This window comes from Elaeis guineensis, chromosome 2, assembly GCF_000442705.2.
Source record: "Elaeis guineensis isolate ETL-2024a chromosome 2, EG11, whole genome shotgun sequence".
Taxonomy (NCBI): domain Eukaryota; kingdom Viridiplantae; phylum Streptophyta; class Magnoliopsida; order Arecales; family Arecaceae; genus Elaeis; species Elaeis guineensis.
In genome coordinates this window covers 111,544,571-111,570,834 of record NC_025994.2, presented here as the reverse complement: position 1 = coordinate 111,570,834, position 26,264 = coordinate 111,544,571, and the positions used below count along the sequence as shown (strand labels likewise).

Sequence of the window (26,264 nt, the reverse complement as noted above, 5' to 3'; positions counted from 1 at the left end):
TGGCACAAGGCTTGAGTTGTATCTTTCTCCCAAAAAAAAAAAATTATTTTCCTTTGCACGATACCATTGTTGGATCACCTAGCTCATGGATCTCAAAAGCACCTCAGACTCTCCCGTTCATCTGTTGGCATAGACCTCAGAGCATTAGCTGATGATCCAATAGTTGATTTGTGCAAAGAAATGTGAATCCATCTTCCTCATGAAAGATACACCCATGACCCCTTGGGATGTAGGTAATCATGATCCAGATGATTCTCTTTTCATTTATTTTGAACATGAATAAATAAATAGATACAAACATATAGATAATTGGATGTCATACTTAATTATAAAGGCCAGGGGTTCAAATCTCCTCCACATGATCCGGGCCGAATGTGAGAGTGGTGTGAAGCTTGTTATGCATTTTTTATCAATTCCTTGATAGCTTAAACTTTCTATAATTAAGGGATAAATGTTTGATAAGTAAAATATTTCAACATGTATAACATAAGACCAATTCCTAATGGACAAACTCTTTTGTCATAATTTATTCTTTTAGATTTTTTTTTTCTTTTGCATGGTGGATCTAATTACATCAACATATTAAGATATTCTCTCTCCCCGTACACTATGATTTGTCCCTTTTCTCCTAGGTGACATAAGTTAGGTTTTGATGAGTCTATGTCAAGATGTACCAAGGTTGGACAATGTGTGGCATATATTAAGAGACATGTAGTTACTTCGCAGGAGAGGGAAAGCGAAATCGGAAAACTATGGATAACTTTTCTTGCGACCATTCATAAATATCTCCTAGCAATAATACCTTTCTAAATACAAGATGTGATCTGAAAACATCTAAGATTGACTTAATCTCATGTAAAAATCATGATTTCACTTCATTGGTGTGGTTCAAATCGTGCTTATACCCAAATCATTGCAAACATTCCATTATGAACCCCATCCAATGATCATAAGCTCTCAAAAGTAGCAATATTTTCGTCATTACCTGTTTTGGACATGCCAAACAGCAGTGATTCTGTGTGGGAATGGAAAGATTCTACCATTTTTTCCGGTCTCCCACTGTTTTTCATCCATTTTAAAGTAATTTTTATTATTTTTTTATCTTTTTATTTTTTGATGTTATGTTGCAGCAAATGCTTGAAGCTTTTCTAAATGTAAATTTGATTGCCAGCTTCGTGAGGTGTTTATAATCCAGTCACTTTTCATTTTGAGTCAGGTGACGTGCGGCTGTCACCTTTTTGAGATCTTCATTTGTTTTAATAGTCAAAAATTTTACTTGCAGTTTGTAATATGTCTGCTATGCAAAACATGCAATTTTTTTTTTTTTTTAAAGCAATTGCTTAATTATAGACATAGCACTCATTCTAGTCGTTAGAATAACAAATTTGTTATGCATAACAAATTATAATCTAGATTTTTCATTCTTGGATGAAACTAATTACCAAACCAAACTATAAAAGACCATATACAAAGTAACACTACACACAAAGCTATCACCTAAATATACCATTCAATTCTGACCACATTTAAATACATACTCAAAGATGCGTATTGCTTGAGAAAAGTTAAGGTATTGTTTTGGATTGCTTTTAGAGGAGCCAAAACCAATTTTTGGAAGCTAAAAAGCACTTTTGAATGATATGTGAATGTTTGGTAAATAATAATAATAATAATAATAATAATAATTTTTTAATTTTTTAGGAGCCGAAAATTTCTACTCAATAGAAGCTCCAATTTGAAATTTTTCCTTAAAAGTACCTTCCCTTAGAAAGCTATTTGTATAAGAAAAATATTTATGAATTTTGTAGTTATTATATAATTATATATTAAAACAAAATATATTAATTATATATTAAGAATAATTTACATTTTATCATATTATTATGAAGATAACATTATATGATATTATATTATACTATGATGGTAATATTATGATATCAGTATAATATTAAAATATAATATGATATTGTATAATAACTTTATATTATAATATAAAAATAAATATTAACTAATAACAGATATATTATATTATACTAATATTATGACAATTTTATGCTACAATAAATATTGCATTATATTGTTATTAATGTAATATTATTATATTCGTATAATCTTGTACTATTATATTACAATAATCTACTAGTTTACCATTATATTATTCAAAGTAAACAATTTATAAATTAAGAATGCTTTATAATAATAAAAACAAAGAGTTAAAAAATCGAAAGTATTATATAATATTCTATATTATTATATTTTTATGCTAAAAATATTTTTATAATTCTGTTATCAAATAAATGTTAAAATTTTATATCATTCTAGAAATGTTGTTGTCAAATGGTAAATGACTTTCTGTCAAAAAGCTTCAGCAGGAAAGTTCAAAAATCTCAAGATAGGAAAAATCTTACCATCAATAAACAGTTGTAAACAGGAGTTACTTAGATTTTACATCGAGACGCATGATTGATTACATCGAGTGGACGTTTCATGAAACTTTTTGATTTATTTCTCATTTCTCAATCATGCCCTCAGAGCATCACAACTCTCCAAACGGTTCCCTCGGCACCAAACATCGCCCCATCAGCACATGACGCCTACAGTCCGCTTGCCCAAAACAACCGGCTTTTTAAACCACGCTTTTACGTAAACCCTTCTTTATTATCATGTGCGTCGTACAACCCCCACTCCAGACCATTTAAGTCCAATTAACCCCCCGAAACAAAAACTTGTGACCGCACCGCAGCGCCCACGCGGCCACCACCCCGGGCCAACATTTTATTTTTAACCCCTCCAACCATTTTTATTTTTATTTTTTCAATTCCTAAAGTCGGGGCTTGGGAAAGGAAGGAGGCAGGAGCCACCAATAATGCACGGCACCCGGGAAAGCAGAATGGCTCTACGTCTTGTCAGCTGATGTTGCATTAAAATTAAATTAAATAAAGGTGGCGATGGCTTAAAATAGCCCTCCCCTCCAAAAGCGGCCACCCGAAAGAAAAACCCTCTCAACCCAACCCCCCAGCCTCCCGGCAGCTGCTGTGCTGCTCGGCTGTCCCGCAACAGCTGCTGCAGCGGCAGGTCGCAGCTCAGTCTCAGAACCACCGATAAAGGCGAGGAGAAAGTGAGCTCCAACCCGCCCCCCCTTCCTCTCTCTCTCTCTCTCTCTCATCTCGGTTCTCATTTCTTTCCTATCGATTTGCTGTGCTGCAGCAGTAACGACGACGACCATTTCAGACACGCTTAGCAACATCAGCAGCTCCGTGGAGATGGGGGAGAGAGATCATTAAAATTTTGAAAGGAGTGAGAAAAATTATTAAGTAATGGAGGGTGAAAGAGTACGGAGCTGGTAACTTTTTCACCCGCTTGTTTTTAGTAAAGCTGAAGCTGATGCGGAGGAGAGAAGTGGAAGGGGCAAAAAAAAAAAAAGCTTGGATCTTTACCCTCCATATCTCTCTCTCTCTCTCTCTGCTCGCCTCGTCTCCTCACGTTGTCCTTTTCCTTCTCCTTTTACTTGAAATTTTAGGACTTTTCTTTCTTCTCTTCTCAACCACCACCGCCATGCATCGTTCCACCCTTGCCGTGCTCCCGCTGGCTCCCCGACCCTAACGCTAGCGCTGGTTTTCGTCTCTCTGGGTTTTTTTTTTTTTTTTTTGGCTCTGGCTTGGTTTTTGGGTTCGGGGAGGATGGGGATCGATCTGAACACGGTTGAGGAAGAAGAGGAGGAGGAGGAGGCGGAGCTACTGGCCGCAGCGCAGGTCCCGAGCCAGGCGCACCGCCGCCCTCAGCCGCCGGCGGAGGCGGTGTGCCTGGAGTTATGGCACGCCTGCGCGGGACCGCTGATATCGCTGCCGAGGAAGGGGACCGTGGTGGTGTACTTCCCGCAGGGGCATCTGGAGCACCTCGGCGACGCCGGAGGCGGTGGCGGCGGACTTTTCCGTTACGATGTGCCTCCGCACGTCTTCTGTAGGGTGGTCGACGTCAAACTCCTTGTTCGTTCTTTTTCCCGATTCTCTCTTACTTCTATTTTTCCCAATCTTTTGGGGTTTAGGTTTTTTTTTTTTTTTTTTCCCTTTTCTTTTGGAGTTATCTTGGAAATGTGGTTGTTGTTTTTGGCTAAATCCTTCGTTTTCCTTTCCTGTAGGCTGATGCCGCTACAGACGAGGTTTACGCGCGGCTCTCTCTGGTTGCCGAAAGCGAGGTTGGGGTTAGGGTTACGTTTTTTTTTTTTTCCCCCTCCCAATTTTATTAAATGTATTGTAATGCTTGTTCATTTTCACAAGGAGAACCGTAGGATCAAGTGGAATGTAGCCTTTTTTTTTTTTTTTAAAGAAAGTTTTAGTCTTTTCAAGATTCCCATTATTTTAGATAAAAGAACAGAGACACCTTAAAACCACATCCAATGATCCGTTTGCAGTTTAAGTGTCTACTAATCAGCATGAGGGCAGATGAATTTATTTTCCTCATGTTTCTGGAAGTTGGGTAATGGATTTTGTGGGCAATATGTATTCTTTCTTAAAGAAAAAGATTCTTTTGCTTCGTCCCTTTTTTTTTATGGTGGTTTGGTGACTCTGGTCATGTGATTTTCTATTAGGAGGTTGAGCGGCAACTGCAGGAGGGTGAAGCTGAAGGAGATGTGGAAGAAGAGGATATTGATGATCTTCATAGGTCTTCGATGCCTCATATGTTCTGCAAGACCCTAACTGCCTCCGACACAAGCACTCATGGAGGATTCTCTGTGCCTCGCCGAGCTGCTGAGGACTGTTTCCCTCCTCTGGTAAATGGGGCATTTTTAATCTTTTGCTGTTCTTTTGAAGGAATCGGGACTTCGGGCGTGCTTCTTTAGGGTGTCTGCGTTGTGTGGTTGTGGATTTTTGAAATTTTTAGTTCTGTTTGATTTTAAAAATAGGCTTGCCTATAATGTTATTGTTGCTTTCATTTCATTGTGAATTAGGATTATAAGCAGCAAAGACCTTCGCAAGAACTTATTGCAAAAGATTTACATAGTGTTGAGTGGAGGTTTAGACATATTTACAGAGGTATGTAGTTTGTTCAGGAGAATAAAATCCTCTGAGTTCTTCTGTACATTTGTTTCAATTTTGCAGTCATTACACTAAAGTTTTTGACAAAATTCCTATATTCACATGATCTTTGTATCTTTTAATCTTTTTGCTTGTTGTGCTGCAACTATGGACTTCAAATATTCCACTGACCTCTTTGATATATGGACTATTGTGTAGAAGTAATGGTGTACAAATTTGGCAAAATAATTGTTTGTTAAGCAATTGGAAAATATTATTCAAAAAAAAAAAGTTAAATTGAACTTATATGGCTTTATTCTCTGGGTAACTTTGTATTTTCAAATCATGGAACACTTCAATGTCAATATAAGCTTCTCTGAAATGCTCATATGGGAAATTTTTGTTAATGATAATATAGTGGATATAGTCTATGCTGTTGTCCATTAAGCATTAGTTCTTTCACATATTTCTTAAATGGTTATAAGAGTTTATTGATTGAATCAATTTCTATGGATCTCTTAGATGATCTTAAAATCGATCCCAATCACTCATGGTTTTAATTTCTTAAAACATATTTACAAAATCCTCATTATACCATCGATTATATGATTTATGATTGTATTTTGCACTGACAGATATTTGACTTGGCTGCTTAACAGGTCAGCCACGCAGGCATCTTCTTACCACAGGATGGAGTGCATTTGTCAATAAAAAGAAGCTTGTCTCAGGGGATGCAGTGCTTTTTCTGCGGTATGCATATAAATTGTGGTGAAATAACACTCCAACACATGAAGAACCTTTCTCTAAATGATCTTCTCTTCCTTTATATTAGAGGTAATGACGGGGAGCTGAGATTGGGAATCAGGAGAGCAGCTCAAGTTAAAAATGGCACTCCTTTTTCAGCACCTTGTAGCCAGAGCTTAGATCTAGGCACTCTGGCTGCTGTGGCTAGTGCTGTCTCGACAAAAAGTGTGTTCCATATCTGTTATAACCCAAGGTGTGTTTTGTTGCAGCAGAGAATTTAGCTATATGTATTTATAAATAATAACCATAACATTATGAACTTGAGCAACCTAATTAAATGCATTTTTCTGTGCACTTGTTGCTGCTGTTTTCTGCAGGCAACATGAGTGTAAAACTTTAGTTGTCTGAGCTGCAAATATTCTCAAACTGTTTAACTAGCATTGTGTTATGATCCAGGTGGTGTGCCCAAGGCCCAGGGGACCAAGGCTAAGGCCAAGGTCCATCATTCATGAGGGCTTCATGGAGGCTCTAGGGCTAGTTGGGCCCTAGGTTGAAAGGCTGTGGGCCTTTCGGGTTCTTGAGGTCTAGGTTATGTGGGCCTCAAGGGACCAACTCTTTATGGGCCAGGTCTGGGCCCAGGAGAGGTGAGATTAGGTTGAGTCATGGGTGTACATGGGCTTGGGTTAACCTAATCTCCCATAGAGTTGGTCAAGGGAGTTTTGAGTTTGGGTCACTTGACCCGGTGTTTATATATACATGTACTTATATAGGTTTGATTGAGCCAAGTAATAGAAGAACTCTTTCTCCCAAGTCTCTCTCTTCTCCCTCTCTCTCCAGCAATCTTCCACGCACCAGGAGCAAGAAACCCTAAGGTTTCTTGCCGCCAGTCCATAAAAGGAAAGAAAGGAAGGGAGGCGCTAGCCCCTTCCCCCTTGCAGCCGCCAGCCATTTCTTCTCTCTCCTCTCTTGCAGTCGCCCAAACACCAGGTCCAGGACCTGAAATCTCTTGAGAAGAGGTTGGTACAAGTCCCTCTCAGATCTGGAGTTGATCTGAGGTCGTTTGAGGTGCGGGTGAGATCTCCATCAACAGATCTACAAAAAGGCTGCAGCAGGATAGATCTGCGAGGTCTGTCTCCATCTATCTTCTTCCCCATCTAGAACGTCCCGATTCGAGATCTACGAATCGGAGGACCTCGGTCCAGGTCTGATTTGGTTGGGTACCAGATCTTGGATGTTTTAGAGGTGGTTTCAAAGGCGTTCTTCATCTGAAACGAAAGCCTGACGAAGAAGACAGCAACCAGGCTGATTTCATCAAGGGCCTTGGATCGTGTCCAGAAGTCTCCAGATCTACTCGTTGCTGGTTTCGCTGCACCAAAGGTCCGTGGAAGGAGCCGGGATCTTGCTCCAACAGTTGGTATCAGAGCCACGGTGGTGAGGAAGCGGTTCCAAGCATGAGAAGTTGAAGATCCCAAGTGCTGAAAATTTTCAGCAAGGTACCATCAAGGTATATTCTACACTTCTTGATTTTATATTGCTTGTTTGGCTTGGATCCAGTCATGGGCAGCAATATGAAGGTTGAGTTCGAGAAGTTTGATGGCAAGGAGAATTTTTTCATGTGGAAAATTCGGGTGGAGGATCTTCTGGTGCAAGCAGATCTGGATCAGGTTTTGGATGAGAAGCCTGAGGGAATGACAGATAGACAGTGGGCATCGTTGGAGAAGAAAGCATGCTCGGTGATCAGAGGATGTTTGGCGGATGCGGCATTGTATTCGGTGCTGGAAGAAAAGACCCCGAAGGGCCTTTGGTCGAAGTTGCACACCATGTACATGGGGAAGAATATATGCAACAAGCTGATGCTGAAGAAGAGGTTGTACAGTCTTCGGATGCAGGAGGGATCTAATGTGATTAGCTACATTCAGAGGTTCGACCAGTTGTGCACGGAGTTGGTGAATATCGGGGTGAAGCTGGATGAGGAGGACAAGTTTCTATTGCTTCTATGTTCGCTGTCCGGATCATATGATTCTTTGGTGACTACACTGCTCTACGGCAAGGAGACTCTGGAGTATGAGGACATGGTCTCGGTGCTGAGGTCGAATGAGCAGAGGAAAAAGTTGACCAGAGATCGGGCTCCCTAGGAGGGTTTGGCAGTAGGGGAGATGACAGGTAGAGGCAGAGGTAGAAGCAAGTCCAGGGGGCGGTCCAAGTCCAGGAAGAGAAAGAAAGAGGTGAAATGCTTCAAGTGCAACGAGTTCGGATACTTCAAGTGAGAATGTCCACTATGGAAGAGCAAGAAGGGAGAAAGAAGTGGCTCAGAATCAGTGAGTGCAGTTGCTGGGCAGCAGGTGGAGGATGATCTACTTGTGGTATCAGATGGTCACAGGCATTACACAGAGGAGTGGACACTAGACTCTGCGTGCTCACATCACTACACACCACACAGGTCTTGGTTTGCGACATACACCAAGACAGATGAGGAATCAGTGACTCTAGGCGACAATCATCCTTGCAAGGTGGCTGGGATAGGGACAGTCAGGGTGAGGATGTTTGATGGGATTGTGAGGACATTGACAAATGTAAAGCACATCCCGGAGCTGGAAAAGAATCTGGTGTCACTAGGCTACTTGGAGCGCAGTAGATACAGCTTCAGCAGTAGGGCTAGAAGCGGAGTACTGAACATCTCCAATGGAGCTATGGTGGTGATGAGAGGCAGGAGGTTGGACAATAACCTCTATCGCATGGAGGGATCTGTGGTGACCGGAGAGTCTGATGCAGCAGCTGCAGCACAGGACCAGCAGGGGGCTTACAGGATGTGGCACTACCGCTTAGGCCACATGGGTGACAGAGGGATGAGGGAGTTGAGCAGGAGAGGACTCATCTCTGATCTGGAGGATGGTGCTACTGGGGAGATCTGTGAGCCTTGCCAGATGGGAAAGCAGAGCAGAGTTCAGTTCAACATCAGTACAGCCCGCAGTGCAGTCCTTCTGGAGTTAGTACACACGGATGTGTGGGGACCAGCCCCAGTTTTAGCTAGGAATGGGGCCAGATACTTCATGACCCTGATTGATGATTTCTCAAGGAAGCTCTGGATTTACTTCATGAGAGAGAAATCAGAGGTCTTCATCAAGTTCAAGATCTGGAGAGCTGAGGTGGAGAAGCAGGGGAGGAGCGTGAAGTGTCTGAGGTCAGACAATGACGGGGAGTACACCAGCAGAGAGTTTCAGGACTACTGTGAGGAGTGTAGGATCAGGAGACACTTCTCAGTTAAGGGGACTCCACAGCAGAATGGGGTGGCCGAGAGGATGAACAGAACACTTTTGGAAAAGGCACGATGCATGAGGCTGCAGGCAGGGCTTCCAAAGGAGTTTTGGGTTGACACAGTTGACGCAGCTGGTTACTTGGTCAATCGGTCACCTCACACCAGGTTGGATGGCAGGCTTCCAGAGGAGGTGTGGTCCGGGAGGACAGTTGGGCTGGGCCATCTACGGGTATTTGGGTGCACGGCCTATGTGCACATTGGAGCTGGTGAGCGGAGCAAGCTAGACGCTAGATCATGCAAGGCGGTGTTTCTAGGCTATCCGCGAGGAGTCAAGGGATACAGGCTGTGGGATCCCTTGGAAAAGAAGGTCATCATTAGTCGGGATGTGACTTTTGATGAGGAGTCAGTCCTACGGAGGCGAGCAGGCATGGAGAAGCAGCAGGAGCAGGAGGAGGTCCAGCAGGGCGCTGCTGGACAGCTTACCTCTTTGATTTTGCCTCTTGCAGGTACTACGGGAGGACATGACATTTAGATGGAGAACCTACCTAAGGTGTCTCCACATGTGGAGAGGACTCGGACAGATGATCGAGGCGGAGAGGTCCAGCAGGAGTGAGCTGGACCGAGGACTGATATCGGTGTTGCCCTACACAAGCCCAAGAGGACCATCAGGCAACCGGACCGATATGGCTTCGAGGAGATGCTGTCATATGCCCTGGTGACAGCAAATGGAGACCTATATACGTATCAGAAGGCTATTGAGAGTCAGGACAGAGAGCGGTGGGTTCAGGCGATGTCCGAGGAGATGTAGTCTCTCCACAAGAACCAGACGTGGCGATTGGTGCAGTTGCCACAGGGGAAGAGGCCCATTGGCTGCAAATGGGTCTACAGTCGCAAGGACAGAGTGGAGCTGGTTGAGGCCTTAGGACACCAAGGTGGAGATTGTTATGATCCAGGTGGTGTGCCCAAGGCCCAGGGGACCAAGGCTAAGGCCAAGGTCCATCATTCACGAGGGCTTCATGGAGGCTCTAGGGCTAGTTGGGCCCTAGGTTGAAAGGCTGTGGGCCTTTCGGGTTCTTGAGGTCTAGGTTATGTGGGCCTCAAGGGACCAACTCTTTATGGACCAGGTCTGGGCCCAGGAGAGGTGAGATTAGGTCGAGTCATGGGTGTACATGGGCTTGGGTTAACCTAATCTCCCATAGAGTTGGTCAAGAGAGTTTTGGGTTTGGGTCACTTGACCCGGTGTTTATATATACATGTACTTGTGTAGGTTTGATTGAGCCAAGTAATAGAAGAACTCTTTCTTCCAAGTCTCTCTCTCTTCTCCCTCTCTCTCCAGCAATCTTCCACGCACCAAGAGCAAGAAACCCTAGGATTTCTTGCCGCCAGTCCATAAAAGGAAAGAAAGGAAGGGAGGCGCTAGCCCCTTCCCCCTTGCAGCCGCCAGCTATTTCTTCTCTCCCCTCTCTTGCAGTCGCCCAAACACCAGGTCCAGGACCTGGAATCTCTTGAGAAGAGGTTGGTACAAATCCCTCTCAGATCTGGAGTTGATCTGAGGTCGTTTGAGGTGCGGGTGAGATCTTCATCAACAGATCTACAAAAAGGCTGCAGCAGGACAGATCTGCGAGGTCTGTCTCCATCTATCTTCTTCTCCATCTAGAACGTCCCGATTCGAGATCTACGAATCAAAGGACCTCGGTCCAGGTCTGATCTGGTTGGGTACCAGATCTTGGATTTTTTAGAGGTGGTTTCAAAGGCATTCTTCATCTGGAACGAAAGCCTGACAAAGAAGACAGCAACCAGACTGATTTCGTCAAGGGCCTTGGATCGTGTCCAGAAGTCTCCAGATCTACTCGTTGCTGGTTCCGCTGCACCAAAGGTCCGTGGGAGGAGCCGGGATCATGCTCCAACACATTAGTGATATCAATCTAATAAAAACCTACAATTCTTATCTCCCTCATTTATTTTTTTCTTTACATCGATGGGGAACATAGCTTTAATGTTCTATTGGTTGATCTCATCAAAAATAACTTTAATGTTTTATTGGTTGATATTTGAAATCCTGATATTTGCTTGAGTTGTTAGATGTAAAATGGTTTCATGTGGTTATAGAAATTGTGTAATCTGTGGATCGACATTAAGAAGCTGCTGCAGGAAAATGGTAAGATCTATCCTGCTGATTTCATCTGTCAACATTATTTTTAAATGTGCGGTTGGGTGAGACTTTTTGCATGTGATTGTTCTTAAGCTCTAGGAATACAATGCATAGAAATTTACATGTTTATGCTTATTGGTACTCTCAAGTCGAAGAGAATGTATAGAAATTCTCCATAATGTATGGGTTCAAGTAAGTGGTTAACATCGCAAACATATATATTTATGCACTTCAGTATTTACAATATGCCAAAATCACTATACATGATCGGCTAGTCTATGTTTATATATAATTTGCCTATATACATTCATGTATTCCCCGACACTTTATTTGATCATTTAAAATGCTGATAAAAAGAAATATTCCTAATCTACAGTATGGGTTATAAAGAAAATGTCTAGTTGGAGGAAGTTGGACAGTACACAAGCAGATCAAACCAGGTTAGTATCACAGCCAGTCAGATGGACAACAAGCTTAAAATGTGCATGACTTTCTGGCTGAGCAATCAAGAAGTTGGTGATTTTGGGCAATATTCAGCGGACTAAGAAAATGAAGACCTGGAGATGTTTTGGTAATCAGCAGGATGACCTTGACAGGATTTGATGCATGACATGGAATCTGAAGGCACAAGTTGTGTCAGGTTCTTGTTGATTATCAGATAGCTATTTAGTGCTTCAAACATCGGAACAAGTATTTTATGATATTGCTGTAGATGGATTAGTCGGTGGTTTCTATATTTCGTATATTGCTAGCAATCTTGATTTTAATTGACATAAATTCTAAAACTGAGAATAAAATATGTGTGCTATATGAAGCAATAGATCAGCAGAAAAAAGGGGGCAAATAGACTAAAGTACTTGAATAAGTGGTTTAACTTCTTTCTTCCCTCATGTTACTCCCCCCCAACTTCATTCTGTACACCACAAATCCCGCATCAGGTAGTAAGACATTACATTAGCAAAACCCAGAAGAAGAGAAAAAGATGGCAAAAGAAATTTAGAAAATCAGAAGCCTCCGGGTCTAAACACTCTTCATCCTTTTCTTTTCTTCATGTGACAGAAAAATAGAAAAAGAACTAGTACAGACAAGTAAATGGTGGAGGCATACTACATTAGGCAAATAAGAAGGTTTTTGGGTGTTAAGAAGGCCTCTGCTTCTTCTTCTCATAGGACTTTCCTATATATTAAACCTGGTCTTCCTTCACTTTTTTGGTTCTGTATAAGAAATGGTTTATATACATTGTTTAAGAGTTGAGGACTTGGTCGGAGCCTTTATGATTTTTGGTAGGTGGTGTACCAAAGAAGGAATGCCCGGTAAAATGTTCCTCATCAAGGTTTTAGATACTGTGCCATGGGCCTGTCTCGGCTTTTCCTGGATGGGACACCCATGTAACGATACTGGATATGGTGGATGTTCCATCCCATCCCCTTTTGTTTCCCTACTCATCCCATTCTGACACTCAAGATGGTATGCCTTACTCTCACACTGGTATTTAAAACTTTGCTCCTTTTAATCTTGCTCATATATTCAAATATAGATGGCCGAGATTGAGGAATAGCATTCATTCTTATCTAAAAGAATAAGCAATGTATACATGCGTCAAATTCCCAGGAAATGGAATTCCACAGTTTCAGGGTTGTCCCAAGTGATTGCCAAATTATCCTAAATTATTCCAGCATCTTCTCTTAGATATATGAGATTTTTCAGAATTGCTCCACCACCACACCCCTGGTCCTCCATGGCTTCATGCATGATTTGACCTAGTTCTCACCATTTTTATAATAGATGGTTAGTTATAAGGGGAATCTAAAACCTAGAATTAACCTTGAAAAATGAACAAAATCTCATCATTCTTTTCTCATTTATGACAGTGGTTCCCTTGATTCTGTTCCATTCTAATGCAGGCTGTGTCCTTGTTTATTGGAATTACCCACCATGGAAATTAGTGATTTGTTTTGGGTACCGAAGGGGTCATAAAGGATATGATCAATTTCTAGATTGTTTGAATTCCTCGTATGATTCAAGTTTAGAACATTTCTAGAATTTTGATGTAGTCATGTTATAAACCTATTCTAGGTTCTATATAACAAATTACCCTATTGGATCAACTGGAAATTTTATAGTTGTGAGTAGAATATATTTCATAGAAAATTCTGATTTTTTTTCTTTAATTCAGATGATTTAAGCTTGCATGAGCAAGTGACAAGGCAGTTGCATAAAATGAATCTAAGATTGTGAGATTAAGCTTATTCTTTTTGTCTATTTTTGGCTGCCTCTGATGCAGTTGCAGTTGCAGTTGCTCTTTCCACGTAACTCTGTAATACACTTTTTTCCTATTTTACATGATCCTGACAAGTCTTAGTTACATATCGTTTGACTTTATGCTAATATTAGTATGTCATACCCTGATTTGTTGTCTTTGGTGTCCGCATTTTAGTTAGAGAATATTTGTTACATGCCTAATGTGAGAGAACAACTAGTATATCATGTCATGTCTAGTTAAATAAGCACCTTGGATTTCGAACTTGATTTACAGGACAAGCCCATCAGAATTTATAGTACCATATTGTAAGTTTGCAAAGAGCTTCAGCCATTCATTTTCAACTGGGATGAGGTTCAAGATGCGATACGAAAGTGAAGATGCAGCTGAGAGAAGGTATGGTGCATACAACCTACAAAGTTGTGACTTCTGGAATCAAATTAGCATCTTTAGATTTTCTCCCTTTTTTAGGTACACAGGATTGATAACAGGGATTGGTGACATGGACCCTGTAAGATGGCCTGGTTCCAAATGGAGATGTCTGTTGGTAAGCTTTTATGCTAATCTGCTTGATAATTTACAAAGCGAAGGATTTCTCTAAATTTGGGAACAAGATTTCATGCTGATTTAGCATTAACCCTCTATCATTCTCTTCCTGCTAGCAGAAACCTTAAACTGTTGATCTACCTCCTTTATACCTGTACACCCATTCTAAGGTTTTCTTTTCTTGCATAAACAACTAAACAATTTTGTAGATAATGACAGTTGTGCAGGTTGTATATTTTTGCCATCTGCACTCATTTTTTTACTTCATTCTGCACCATTTGATTAAATTGTTTATATTTTCAGATTGAGTTGTGCTTGTTCTCCCATTTTATTTTCATTTTTATGGATGATATAAGTAGCGGCTTTTATGTAACAACAACACGAGTGCGAATTTCCAAATAGATAATGCAAACACAAGGCTGGTGCATAACACACATCCAAGCAAACCTGTCTTCATTACTTAATGAAAATATCATTATATTAGTTGGAATATACTAAAAAGTTTATGTTTTGCACCATTTGGCTGTCAGTTGGATTCCTTTGTTCAACATGATTTTATCTGTTAGCCCATGCTTTCTCATGGATTTTGATGATCTTTCTTGGCTTTATTCACTCTTTTATTTCTCCTGGATCATTGCTGGTTTCAAAATAAGCTTTAACAGTATCTAATTTATAAGATACTCTTAAATTTTCTTTAGTTCGAGAATTGAATGCAATTGGTACATCATGTCTATTGCCTGTTATTATGCTTTTCTCTACATCAGGCACTGTTTGCTGTTCGGTGGTATTAGATCATCATATGTTGAATAATAGATCTTTCAAGCCGACCTTAATTATCGCATATTAAACATTAAAATTTTCAAGCTAATATTGGACCTGCTACTGCATATTCATATCTTGGTGGATGCTCGAAAGGTTGCATCACCAGTCATCTCTCATTGGATTCTTTTTTTTTTTTTTTTTTGCCTCTCTTACTCATGTAGCATTGGCATGTTTATGCTGTTTAATGTCTCAAATTTGACTAGCATCTGCCTAGCTTTTCCACTTTTAACATGCGGGTTTAAAGATTGCTTGCACTTCCTTACAGGTGAGGTGGGATGATGATGTGGATACTGGTCGTCAGAATAGGGTATCTCCATGGGAGATTGAGCCATCTGGTTCAATTTCGGGCCACAATAGTCTCTTATTACCAGGTTCCAAGAGAACCAAAATCTCCCTTTCCTCAGTCAATCTGGATTTTCCAGTTCCAAGTAGGTCTTTCTTGTGGCAAATACTTATTTATGATCGGCAGTCTTCTTTCTTGCATGTTTTATTCTTTATCATTCTCTTTGTACAATTTTTTTCCACAGATGGAAATGAGTTTCCAGATTTAGGGGAATCTGCAAGGTTCCACAAGGTCTTGCAAGGTCAAGAATTTATGGGTTTTAGAACCCCTTATGATGGTATTGATGTAGCAAATTCTCAGGAGACTGAGGTAAGAAATCATCAATACCTGGATATGAGGAGATCCTCCAACAATGCAAGTAGCTGCATATTAGGTGGTCTCGGAAGTGGGGTCAGCGTTCCAGTTGGAAATTCTGATTTACCCTACAAGTGCATAGGCTTTAATGAGTCCATTGGATTCCGAAAGGTCTTGCAAGGTCAAGAAGTAATTCCAGAAAATCCACCATATCAAGGAGCAGTAGCTGATATTCATACAAGAAATGGTGGGTTTGGCTCATTTGATGCTCTGCATACATCTGGTGCTGGAAACAGGTGGCCTGCATCAAGCCATGGATGTACTCTTTTACAACCATCGCAGTTGTCAGTTCAAGCATCATCTCCATCTTCTGTGTTAATGTTTCCACAAGCAAGTTTTAAGCATCCATGCTCTCAATCAGTGTTTGGTGTGAATGATAGGAGCACGGATGATGGAGTATTGAGCAGAAAAGAAGCTCCCTTGTATTGTTGGCCCCATCATGCAGGGGGTGAGTTCATCAATGAACACCAGAAACCTGGGAAAGTCCATATTCCTATGCATGCTTATAAGCCAGAGTTCAAGAATGACAAAGAAATTAGCAGCAACGTTTGCAGGCTTTTTGGTTTTCCCTTGACTGAGAGGATTCCCTTGACAAATGAAGTGGATAGAACTGAGAGAAATTTTGAAACTGATTTTCCGACCTCAAAGTCTCAAATACCTGCTAAACCTCTTGGGCGCAGCTGCACTACAGTAAGTGCTCTTTATGCTCTATGTGCAGCTCCGTTCTAGGAATCGTTGCCTTTTTCTTTATTACAGGATAGATACTGCAGGTTCACAAGCAAGGAAGTGTTGTAGGCAGGGTGGTTGATCTCTCAAAACTTGATGGATATGATGATCTGATTTGTGAGCTTGAACGGCTGTTTGATATGAAAGGGCTGTTAAATGACCCACAGAAAAAGTGGAATGTTGTCTATACCGATGATGAAGATGATATGATGCTTCTTGGGGATGATCCTTGGCAGTTGAGTGCTAGCACCTGCCTCTGTTATCTGAACTATTATACATTTGTTGTACTGCTGCCTGACACTGAAGTTAGCATTTTCATTTCTCTGCAGGGAATTTTGCAAAATTGCTTCAAAAATATTAATATACACAAATGATGAGGAAATGATGGCATGCTGTGATGAAGCCCATGGTTACTCAGCTGAACTATCTTTTCCAATCAATATTGCCACGTTTTCCTTGTGTTGCAGTAAATCTTCATCAGTGTCGACATAAATGAAACTTCGTGAGCCTGAGAGTGTCCTATAGTTAGAATTTGAACTATTGTATCTGTTTGGCTTATCTTCGAATGGTCTTTTCTCTGCCCTTGTTACTAAATTTGTCTAAGAAGAAATTCTGCTATCTAATATCTGGCGAAGGGTTTGATGCAGTACGGGTGCTGTTTTGACAGTATCTATAGTAACCTCGCAGAGCTGCTTTGGCCTGCACATTTTGCCCATGCTTTTTGTTGCTTTACTGATATATGTTGTGCAAGATATTTATTTCTGATCAGGTGGGTTGGAATACCAATTATGTCACTTTATCAGATGTGATTAATATATGTATGAATTGCTTATAGCAGGGCGTGATGAAGAGGTTTAAGGTAATAAGAACGGCTAGTGGGGCTTCTATGAAAGCACATATCAGTGCATTTTTTAGGGTTTGGCCAATCAGGATGGCAATGAAGGGGGTGGGTCTAGACCAATGGACCGGACAACTGTAGCCACAAGAGGTAAGACATATTAAACCTTGTGCCGAGCTTGCGTTATATGTATGCCTTGATTCAATTTAGTATCAGTTAATATTTTTGATAGCTGAGTGACCTGTTCATCGTGATGTCTAAAGCCTCTTGACACGTTCATGGAGATTATTCTAGTTGACTTTGGGCTTGCTGTTGTCTGAACTTTCGTTGTGCTGTCGTGCCCCCGAAAAATCTAGGTTTATGTTCCTAAGATCACAAAGTATCGGAGAGAATAATCTTCGCTCCACGGGATGCGAGAAAGAGGCAAGTAGCGGAAAGATCTTCGAACCTTTCTAGATTTTTTAAATGGAAGTGATTGGTTGCATGATAATCTACTATTATCAAGACATCCTCGTCTGCCTCGCGAGTTGTTGAATTGTCTTTGCGTTAGCTCGTCATTATATGAACTTTATCCAGATATTTTCTTTAAAACTTTTTTTTCGGAAAAATCATGCATAGTCTTTTCAAGTGTTTGTGCGCTTTTAAGTATATTATATGTACTTCTGTATGCCGAATAGAGTCTTACCTTTCAAAGTTTTTTTTTAAAACAATAATAACGCTTACCTTTCCAAGATCTTTGTTTTTTTGGGTACAAAGTCGATGAATGCAGAAGGGTAAAGCAGTAGTCTAATACAGGCTGCTTTTTTTTAAAAAAAATGAATACCTATATTTTTAGATGACGATAGATAAGCGATTTGTTTCGTGTAATGTTAGACAACATATTGCTTTCTATTTAAACAAGATAAATCCTAGGTTTGCATTAGAAGCTGCACTTTTCAAGAGCTGCATGTAATATTAAAATGTGTCTCAATATAACACTAATGCTGTGCATGCCATCAATTACTGAGGTATGTTACTGTAGATTTTATTCATCATGAGCTCGTCTCGATGATTGACCCACAGAAATACATCTCCGTGATTGGTGGAGTGTATGGCGATGCTATGTATATAGTGTGGCATATAATTTTTGCAAGAAGTTAGCCAACCTTTTCTGTCGACTTTTAGCAAAAGCGTGATGTGCAAAACAACCGTCTGAGGTGACTTTAGAAGGGGTGGAAGTAGTTGAACTTTGCTTCAATCGTCTCTGCCACCAGTGTTCCCTTCTTCCGAGCACGTCAACTGTTGGAGCAAAGTGGCTTCTACTCTACCCTCAACCATTATCGGCCAAGTTCTTGGGGGGGGGGGGGCGTTAATGGTCTTTGGGGCTACTCTTCCACCATCCTTTGATGAATTTAATGCCCCCAATTTTTCTTTGGTCCTTTGTTGAGCTCTTGTGGTGCCCTGGACCCCTCCTGCATCTAGGGTCTGTTGGTTTCATCATGCAAATTCTGGAATTTCACACATCCCTGTAGCCGGGTGGATCCTATCCTACAAGGTGACGAGAGTGTCAGCCACTACGCCGCTCTGTGGATTTGTTTGAGGGACTCGGTTAAGTGGGTACATTAATTTCAAGAGGGACTTCCGTGAGTCGTGCCGCCTTCCACTCCAGAGGTATCCACAGTGATAGCTTGCGAGTAAATATCATAAAAAAAATTAGTCAATTTTTTTATTAATTAACTTATCTATATCCTTATGATTTTTAAGATGGATATGTCACTTTTTTAAAGATGCTGTTTATCCACAAAATAAAAAAAATCTTATCCATCTATAAGGTGACTAAATCATTTTTCCATCAATCGAAAAAATAACCCATTTAATTCATTTCTAATGTATCCTAAACCATATAATAATATAATATAATATTTATATAATATATTATAATAATATAATAATATATAACAATATAATACATTATACTATATTATTATATATAATAATATTATATAATATATAATATTATATTAATATAAAATATTAATATAATATATTATATTATAATAATGTATAACAATAAAATAATATAACATATTAATATTTTTATATTATAATATAATAATATAACAAAGTAATATAATATAATATATTATAATAAATAAATAATATATAACAATAAAATATATTATATGACATATCTATTAAATACTATAATAATATAATAATAGAGTATAATATATCATAATATATCATAATATATTATATATTAATATTTATAATATATTATATTATATATTAATATAATATAATATAATAATATAATATATTATATATATTTATAAAATACTATAATAATAATATAATATGTTTTATATATAATAAAGAATATTATAAAAAATATAATTTTTTAAATAAATTTTTTATCCACAAAAGAACGAAGTCTTAGTACTGCTTTTCCATGGCCAAGTTTAACCATAGTTTTTAAGGAGTTAGTGGCATTATTCTTTTGAGAGAAGGGGAACAGCATAGGCATTACCTTTAGCGCCTGTGAGCATTAGTCTTAACCCCTGGCGTAGCCCGTAGTTACTTAGGCATGAGATTTGTTAATTGATGTGTCATAGTTCGTTGGATGAGCAAGTGGCTTGGGATTGAATCCCCTTTTTACCAGGATTTGGAGGGCTGAAGATATTTACGATAGAGCCACCCATCATGCTGTAGCTCATCACCTATCAGCCTTTTTTTTTTTTTTTTCTTTTTTTTCCTTTTTTTAAAGGACAAGAGTTGGATCTAAGATATGAGTTTATCTTCCAAAATCCCTTATTCTCCTTTCACACGATCAATGATGCGACACATTGAGGACATAAGCCGCCTCTGTGGTTCAAAATCTACACTATTAATTTTTCAGTTGAAAACCCGCGAAACCATGCTTGAAAGGACAGTGGTTGATTTTACCAAAATAATAAAAAAGGACGGTGGCAGAAGGAAGAAGAGGACACGTATCAATCTTCCTCTCTATATGGATATATATGGCACACAAGGATACAGATGAGCTAAGAAGACCTTTGTGCAACGTTGACTTTCTATGGGCCAACTTCTATGTGCAGTACAAAGTTCATATCAAGCACGTTCTAAAACTCAGTAATCCAATTTAATTAAGACTCGTTTCTAAGATTTCTAACTGGGTTGATAATTAAATTGTTCAATTTCAAATGAATGACACAATCCAAAATTTAGTGATTCTACTACCCTATCACCCACAAGAGGTTTTACTCGATGGATTTTTCAGAATTATTTCTATCTATATCGAAATCAGCCCCTCTGCTATGTGTGCAATGCACCACAGCATACGTTGCATCGCACCAGCACGATGGACAGCCAGCAAGCAGTACATGCTGCGTATATGTACGGATCGCATCCGTGCATATGTTGTGTACGTACCGTCCATTACACGAGAGGGAATCCATCCCTCATCCATATATCATTATTTTAATTTTTTTTTTTCATAATTTGTATATGTTGTTTAATGTTTTACGTTGACTTCTGAGTTGGCCCCTCCAAGTCCCATTAGCAAGTGTCTCCCTCCTCTTCGCCCCCCCCGACCCGAGGTAGCTGTAAATTAATTGCTGGTCATGGGCCCACAGTTTTAAGAACAGGCCAGGCCTCGTCCACGGTGTTGCCGAGAAGATTCGTCGATTACGTCCTCCCGCTTTCCGAGCGAGGACTAATTTTCTCCAAAAAAGGGTGACGGCATCTAATATCATGCAACAACAACAGCGTGTTTGAATTGAGGAACACTTTTCCAGCTCCTTGCTCGATATATTCTTTTCCTTTTTGAGGAAACCATGCTCTACATTCGAAAGCAAACTAAACCAGATCAAACCTCCGATGTATGGTTCCTTCTCTTCCCATTTCTACTTGAGTTTCATGATCAACTCCCAAATAATTTCCTCCCTTTCTTAATTTGTTTTTTTTGCTAGTCACACATTTCTTTGCTTTCAATCATGTTGTCACTCGAATTCACCTCTACATGGGCCGTCGCCACCGTTTGCTTAGCACTCATCGCCGTCGGCATCCTCGCAGAACATGGCTTCCATCATCTAGCCAAGGTATGACATCCGACCGCATACATCCACTTCATTCGATTACTGCTTTCTTAATTTGCTTCATTTAATGATAACTGATGCCCAATCAGTGTCTCCAAAAGAGGAGGAGGAAGTCATTAAGCCAAGCTCTTTCTCGGGTAGAGTCAGGTAGACCAGTTTAGAGAGGAGAGATTATTATTAATTCATGGTTCTTTCTTTTGCCTATTTCATTTTGCTTGGTTCCTGATAAGCTTGTTGGTTTTAGAGCTCATGCAGTTGGGCTTTGTCTCTTTGCTGCTGACTGTTGCACAACAACCGATCTCGAAGATTTGCATACCGTCGAGACTGGGTGACTCATTCCTTCCATGTAAGGATGCCCCTTATTCGAGCAATGCCAGCGCCACAGGATCCCCATGCCAAGAGGTAAGAAGGATGCGAACAATATCTTAGAGAATAATGGAATGTTGGAAAATGTTCAAGTTACGATGTTGGTTGGCTAGGGGAAGATATCTCTAGTCTCTAGTGGAGGCATGAATGAGCTCCAGACGTTGATCTTTTCCTTAGCCCTCTCTCATGTACTCTCTTGCCTCCTGACCATGGGCTTGGGCTTGGCCAAGGTGAGTACGCCGACCTTCAACCCTGTCTGGTTTTTATTATGTTGTACCCCAAAAAAAAAAGAGGAAGAGTATTATGGTGGAAGGAAAGATACTATTAATGATATTAGAGAACCGATGTGAGAATTACCAAGATTAAACATCTGGGAACATGAATGAAGGATACAAGAGCACTGGCCGGCAATACCCAGTTTGGCAATTATGCAAATAGGAGCTAACTGCTTTCTTTTCTCGTGGCACCGTTGATTTCTGAAGAAAAATTAGCTCTCACGTCACTCTCAACCAATCTTTGAACCAAAAGCCTTGGGCAATGTCGAGAAAAAAAAGTCTTTTGTTCCCATAGTTCGGAACACAGATGTATGGTTAACAATGGAAGACGTGATAGGAGAAGTTTCTATTGTTTCATATTTCAAACGTCTGATAGAAAGCTGTTGCTCTTGCCACTTGTTCAGATGAAGAAATGGGAGTCTTGGGAAGAAGAAACGCGAAGCCTCGAGTATCAAGTTTCTCACGGTAATTAAATTCACGTTCTGGACTTGCTCTAAATTATTCACATGAAAAAAAAAAAAAAAAAAAGGGGACTTTCCGTAATTTATTGACCGGACGACAATTTCATACTGTTGCTCGCTCTTTGTTGACTTCACTGCACGATTTTTTTTTTTTTTTTTTTTTTTTGAGGAAAAAAAAACTGTACCTCATTTGTTCTCTCCATCCTTCACTATTACACAGTGAGAGACACCTTCTTTGTTGTTATTTGTAATCTCATTCTTTCCTGCTGAGGCTCGATTGATGAAACTGCTGCTTAATTAGATTCACGAAGATTTAAGCTCAGACGCCAAACAAGCTTCGGAAGGCGGCATTTGAGATTTTGGAGCAATCACAGCTTGCTTCGTTGGCCCGTGAGATTTCTTTCTTCTTCTTGGGTTGCTCAGCCATAGGCGACAAACTACTACTCTTGAGATTAACCAAGTTGTTAGTGTCAATTTGCAGGTCTGCTTCCTTCGGCAGTTTATCGGATCGGTCAGCAAAGCCGACTATTTTGCACTCCGTCGTGGATTTATGGCTGTAAGCCCTTGCAGTCTAATCTAAATAAATATGCCAACTTTTTCATAGCTCCTTGTAATGTTCCATTGTGTCTTCTTCTTCTTCTTCTTCTTCTTCTTTTGATGTTAGATTGTATTGTCCCCTTGTTCATCAGGCCCACTTATCTAAAAAGAGCAACTTTAATTTTCATAAGTTTCTTAACAGAGCAATGGATGAGGACCTTGTCATGGTGGTGGGAACGAGGTAATATTCCGTCCATAATGTATTTCCGCATTGGTTCTTTGACACGTAGCAAGCTAATAAGTCCTGCCATTCTATTTGCAGTGTTTGGGTCTGGACGTTTGCAGTTCTTTTCATCTTCTTTAATGCTCGGAGTAATCTCTCTCTCTCTCTCCATCCAAGAATGGTTCTATCAAGTTCACCAATGTTTTTGAGGACGACTTCTATTCATGGTGTCAAACCATGTTGATGACATAGATAGGATGGTCGGAAAATGATTTAATGATTGCTATTATGAAGCTCTCCGATCAAATTCTCACTGCGCCTTTTTTTGGTAAACAGGATTCTATAACTATTTTTGGCTGCCCTTTATTCCCCTGGTGGTAAGTTCAGACTCTCTTCTCTGATAAAGAAGCCCTTGTGAAAGAAAGCATTCCTTTCAACTCTTGATGCAGGTACTTCTGGCCGTGGGAACAAAGCTGGAAGATGCCATCACCATAATGTGTCTGGAAAGCAGTGAACAGTCTGCTGTTGTGGTAGGATCATTGCTGGTGCAGCCCAAAAACGATCTCTTTTGGTTTGGCCGCCCTCAGTTGGTTCTCCATCTCATCCATTTCATCCTATTTCAAGTCAGTCCTAGTCTACCATCTTTTTACGCCATTTCATCTTTTACTGATGGTAATGTTCTGGTTGCAATGCTTACATAAAGAGTTTATTGAGCCTTCGCAGAATTCCTTTCAGCTGGCATTCTTTGCATGGACATGGGTAAGGCTGTTTTCATCCACCTAACAGTTTGTTAATTAGTATTGACCTAACCTGCTCAATTAAACAGTACAAATTTGGATGGAGATCTTGCTTTCACAGAGAGAATGTCGACATTGTCCTAACCATAATTATTGGCATACTTGTTCAATTCTTATGTGGTTATGTAGCCCTGCCTCTATATGCATTAGTCTCACAGGTAAATCTCTACATATGACATGTTAATCTAAATCATTCAACAAATGTAAATGATTGTTTTTGGCATATCTTGGTCTCACTCCATCTCTGTGACTGGTTATGTTTGAATTAGATGGGTACGTTCATGAGGAAAGCAGTGTTCACCGAACGCGTCGTTCGGGGTCTGAAGAATTGGCACAAGATTGCAAACCAAAATTTGGCACCCAAAGCATCCGGATCGCGGAATCAGGCTGCTCGACCAAGCTCTCACAGTGTCCACAATGTTTTCTCCACGGTGCCCTCACCATCTTGTACAATCAACACTCCAGTATCTGATGCACATGAAGCTAGCTCCCTTGAACTTGTTTGCACACGAAGGGGCACAGAGCATGTTGTGGGGGAGATAGTGGAAGAAGAGATCACCCCCGCTACTAGCAATAGGTTAGCTTATGATGGTGAGATCTCTTTTGAGTGGATGAAAGAGCGAAGGAATTAGATGGGAGGGTGTTTTTGTTGGTAAAAGAGCTTCCTTTTTGAGCTCGGTAACCTTCTTAATTTCACAATTTAGTTGATTAGACAGATGAAGGTTTGACAGGTTGGTTAACCTTATCATCATATCTGAAATATCCCTCTGTGCATAAAGAATATATAAGACCTTGACTCAATTGGCTTGTAACTTATCAGTTGTGTTCTTATACCTCACTGCTTATCGATAACAAGGGAAGTAGTCTCTGCACATCCTATTAGGTCACATCCAATACCATGCAACTCTGATTAAATCATCAACTGCTCCGAAAGAATACTTGAAGTCCTTGGATCAACACTTCAGGGACTCGAGCCAAGACAGCCAATCAACTAATCTGTTGACTAGGGATTTTATCAAAATAAAATCCTAAGGGAGTATGTAGACTTAAAGTGTGCATCAATAAACAGATCATTTTTATTTCTTGGAGACTTCTGATTGCAACAACACTCTGAATTGAAAGCACCAACTCTGAAAGTAGGATGAATGATTACGTTCGTTCCATAACATTACAAGCGGTACAAAAATACCCAACTACCATAGTGAAATTATGCCATATAACTTCAACGTCTCTTAACAAATTTGGATGGACTTTTCCTCCCTTCAAGTTAAAATATGATAATAAAAAAAAAGAGCTCCTCTTTTCTTGATGATGAAATTGTTGATGTATACCTTTGTGTCATGATCGATGAACACTAGCAATATGACACCATTTTGTCTTTTTAATATTCTCATTTGAATTTTCAGTGCCGACCCTTATGTCGCAGATACTTGTCAGCCAAGTAACACAGAAATCTCGACTCTTTTATATCACTTGTAGCACCAAATCACCCGATCCTACTATCAACAACAGAACAAGCAAAAAATAGACCAACTTAATCCACTAACTTGTTTAGGAAAAAGAAAAAAAGATCTTAAGAATGATGCAAGACCAAAACCATGAAAAGAGAAAGCAAAAGCAGATCATAAGCACACCAATATTAATGAAGGTGGCATGAGGTAACATGATAAGGAATTATCCATATTCATAGCACAAACCAAGTTTCTCTCATCTAGTGCAACTACTCTATCTCAAAAATCACCCGGTGAAGGTAGACGAATAACAAATCTCTTGAGCTTCTCTTGATTCGCGACCTAAGTTGTGGAGAAATAAAGAGCCAGCGATGCATCTGATAAGGGGAACAAAGCTGGGGGTCATTGTTACCGTTATGTACGCTCAAGAGTACTTATGAGGCCCCGTCGTTCCTGGAGCAATTTGTGGGAAGCCGGACAATAACTTGTTCTGGTATGGCAGGTCACGCTGGATTCTTTATCTCCCAATTCATCCTATTTCAGGTAAAACGTTCGAATGCGTCCAACTCATCCTATTTCTCACTAACTCTGACAATTGCTAAATTGTCTGTGTATACGATGCATCTGTCATCCCCTCTAATAAAAGAACACCAACACGAACCAGCTTGAATTTTAAATTGTTTTAAGCAAAAGATAAACGTTCAAGTAAACTCCAGTCACTAAAATCCCGTATCGTTTCTTAAGCACTATTTACGTTTGCTTTGAGATTAAGCCAAGCAGCCAATATCAAGTGCTGATAAAACCACGCATTTGGACAGAACAGAATGACCCTAAACTAATCTCCATGGCCGCAGCTTCTAACGTCTCATAGCATATAGCGCCCACCACAGCCCCACTTTGATTTTTCAGAATGAAACCAACAATAAATTAAAGCATCACTTTTCCTATCTCAAGTCACATCTTCAATTTGATCACTATTACGGAGGCATTTACTGATACACACATAATTTGATCCACCTATG

The 26,264-nt window shown here is 40.0% G+C and overlaps 2 protein-coding genes across 7 annotated transcripts; both read left to right on the top strand.

Moving 5' to 3' along the window:
• Nucleotides 1-2,961: 2,961 nt before the first annotated feature.
• Nucleotides 2,962-16,933, top strand: LOC105043422 (auxin response factor 15). Of its 4 annotated transcripts, none has more exons than XM_029265176.2 (13): nt 2,963-3,118; nt 3,208-3,986; nt 4,139-4,195; nt 4,589-4,771; nt 4,949-5,033; nt 5,675-5,765; nt 5,848-6,012; nt 13,704-13,823; nt 13,899-13,974; nt 15,061-15,223; nt 15,323-16,182; nt 16,263-16,453; nt 16,548-16,933. In XM_029265176.2, exons 2-13 carry the CDS (start codon nt 3,681-3,683, stop codon nt 16,708-16,710), a joined length of 2,460 nt encoding a protein of 819 aa, XP_029121009.1. In that variant the 5' UTR covers nt 2,963-3,118; nt 3,208-3,680; the 3' UTR covers nt 16,711-16,933. The 4 variants fall into 4 exon arrangements, with proteins under 4 accessions (XP_019710211.1, XP_029121009.1, XP_019710206.1 ...); XM_019854647.3 differs by having other exon boundaries at nt 16,254-16,453; XM_029265174.2 differs by having other exon boundaries at nt 2,970-3,118; nt 3,211-3,986; nt 16,254-16,453.
• Nucleotides 16,934-20,678: 3,745 nt separating this feature from the next.
• On the top strand, nt 20,679-24,592 carry LOC105043415 (MLO-like protein 12). 3 transcript variants are annotated; one of them, XR_012139122.1, is made up of 15 exons: nt 20,679-20,916; nt 21,007-21,135; nt 21,222-21,279; nt 21,377-21,534; nt 21,612-21,728; nt 22,178-22,238; nt 22,536-22,624; nt 22,716-22,790; nt 22,924-23,012; nt 23,094-23,143; nt 23,331-23,371; nt 23,444-23,617; nt 23,698-23,753; nt 23,821-23,949; nt 24,061-24,199. XR_012139122.1 is itself a non-coding variant. In XM_019852058.2 (15 exons), the coding sequence occupies exons 1-15, from the start codon at nt 20,872-20,874 to the stop codon at nt 24,421-24,423; spliced, it is 1,614 nt and encodes a 537-aa protein (XP_019707617.1). In that variant the 5' UTR covers nt 20,679-20,871; the 3' UTR covers nt 24,424-24,592. The 3 variants fall into 3 exon arrangements, 2 of the variants coding, with proteins under 2 accessions (XP_019707617.1, XP_029121012.1); XM_019852058.2 differs by having other exon boundaries at nt 23,718-23,753; nt 24,061-24,592; XM_029265179.1 differs by lacking the exon at nt 21,612-21,728 and having other exon boundaries at nt 23,718-23,753; nt 24,061-24,592.
• Nucleotides 24,593-26,264: the final 1,672 nt, after the last annotated feature.

Coding starts and splice junctions, on each gene's coding strand:
- LOC105043415 (XM_019852058.2), top strand. CDS start 20,872: ATGCTCTACATTCGAAAGCAAACTAAACCAGATCAAACCTCCGAT. Junction 22,625..22,715: donor ACAGCTTGCTTCGTTGGCCC/GTGAGATTTCTT, acceptor GTCAATTTGCAG/GTCTGCTTCCTTCGGCAGTT. Junction 23,754..23,820: donor CATTCTTTGCATGGACATGG/GTAAGGCTGTTT, acceptor TCAATTAAACAG/TACAAATTTGGATGGAGATC.
- LOC105043422 (XM_019854647.3), top strand. CDS start 3,681: ATGGGGATCGATCTGAACACGGTTGAGGAAGAAGAGGAGGAGGAGGAG. Junction 5,034..5,674: donor GTTTAGACATATTTACAGAG/GTATGTAGTTTG, acceptor GCTGCTTAACAG/GTCAGCCACGCAGGCATCTT. Junction 16,454..16,547: donor CTTGGGGATGATCCTTGGCA/GTTGAGTGCTAG, acceptor ATTTCTCTGCAG/GGAATTTTGCAAAATTGCTT.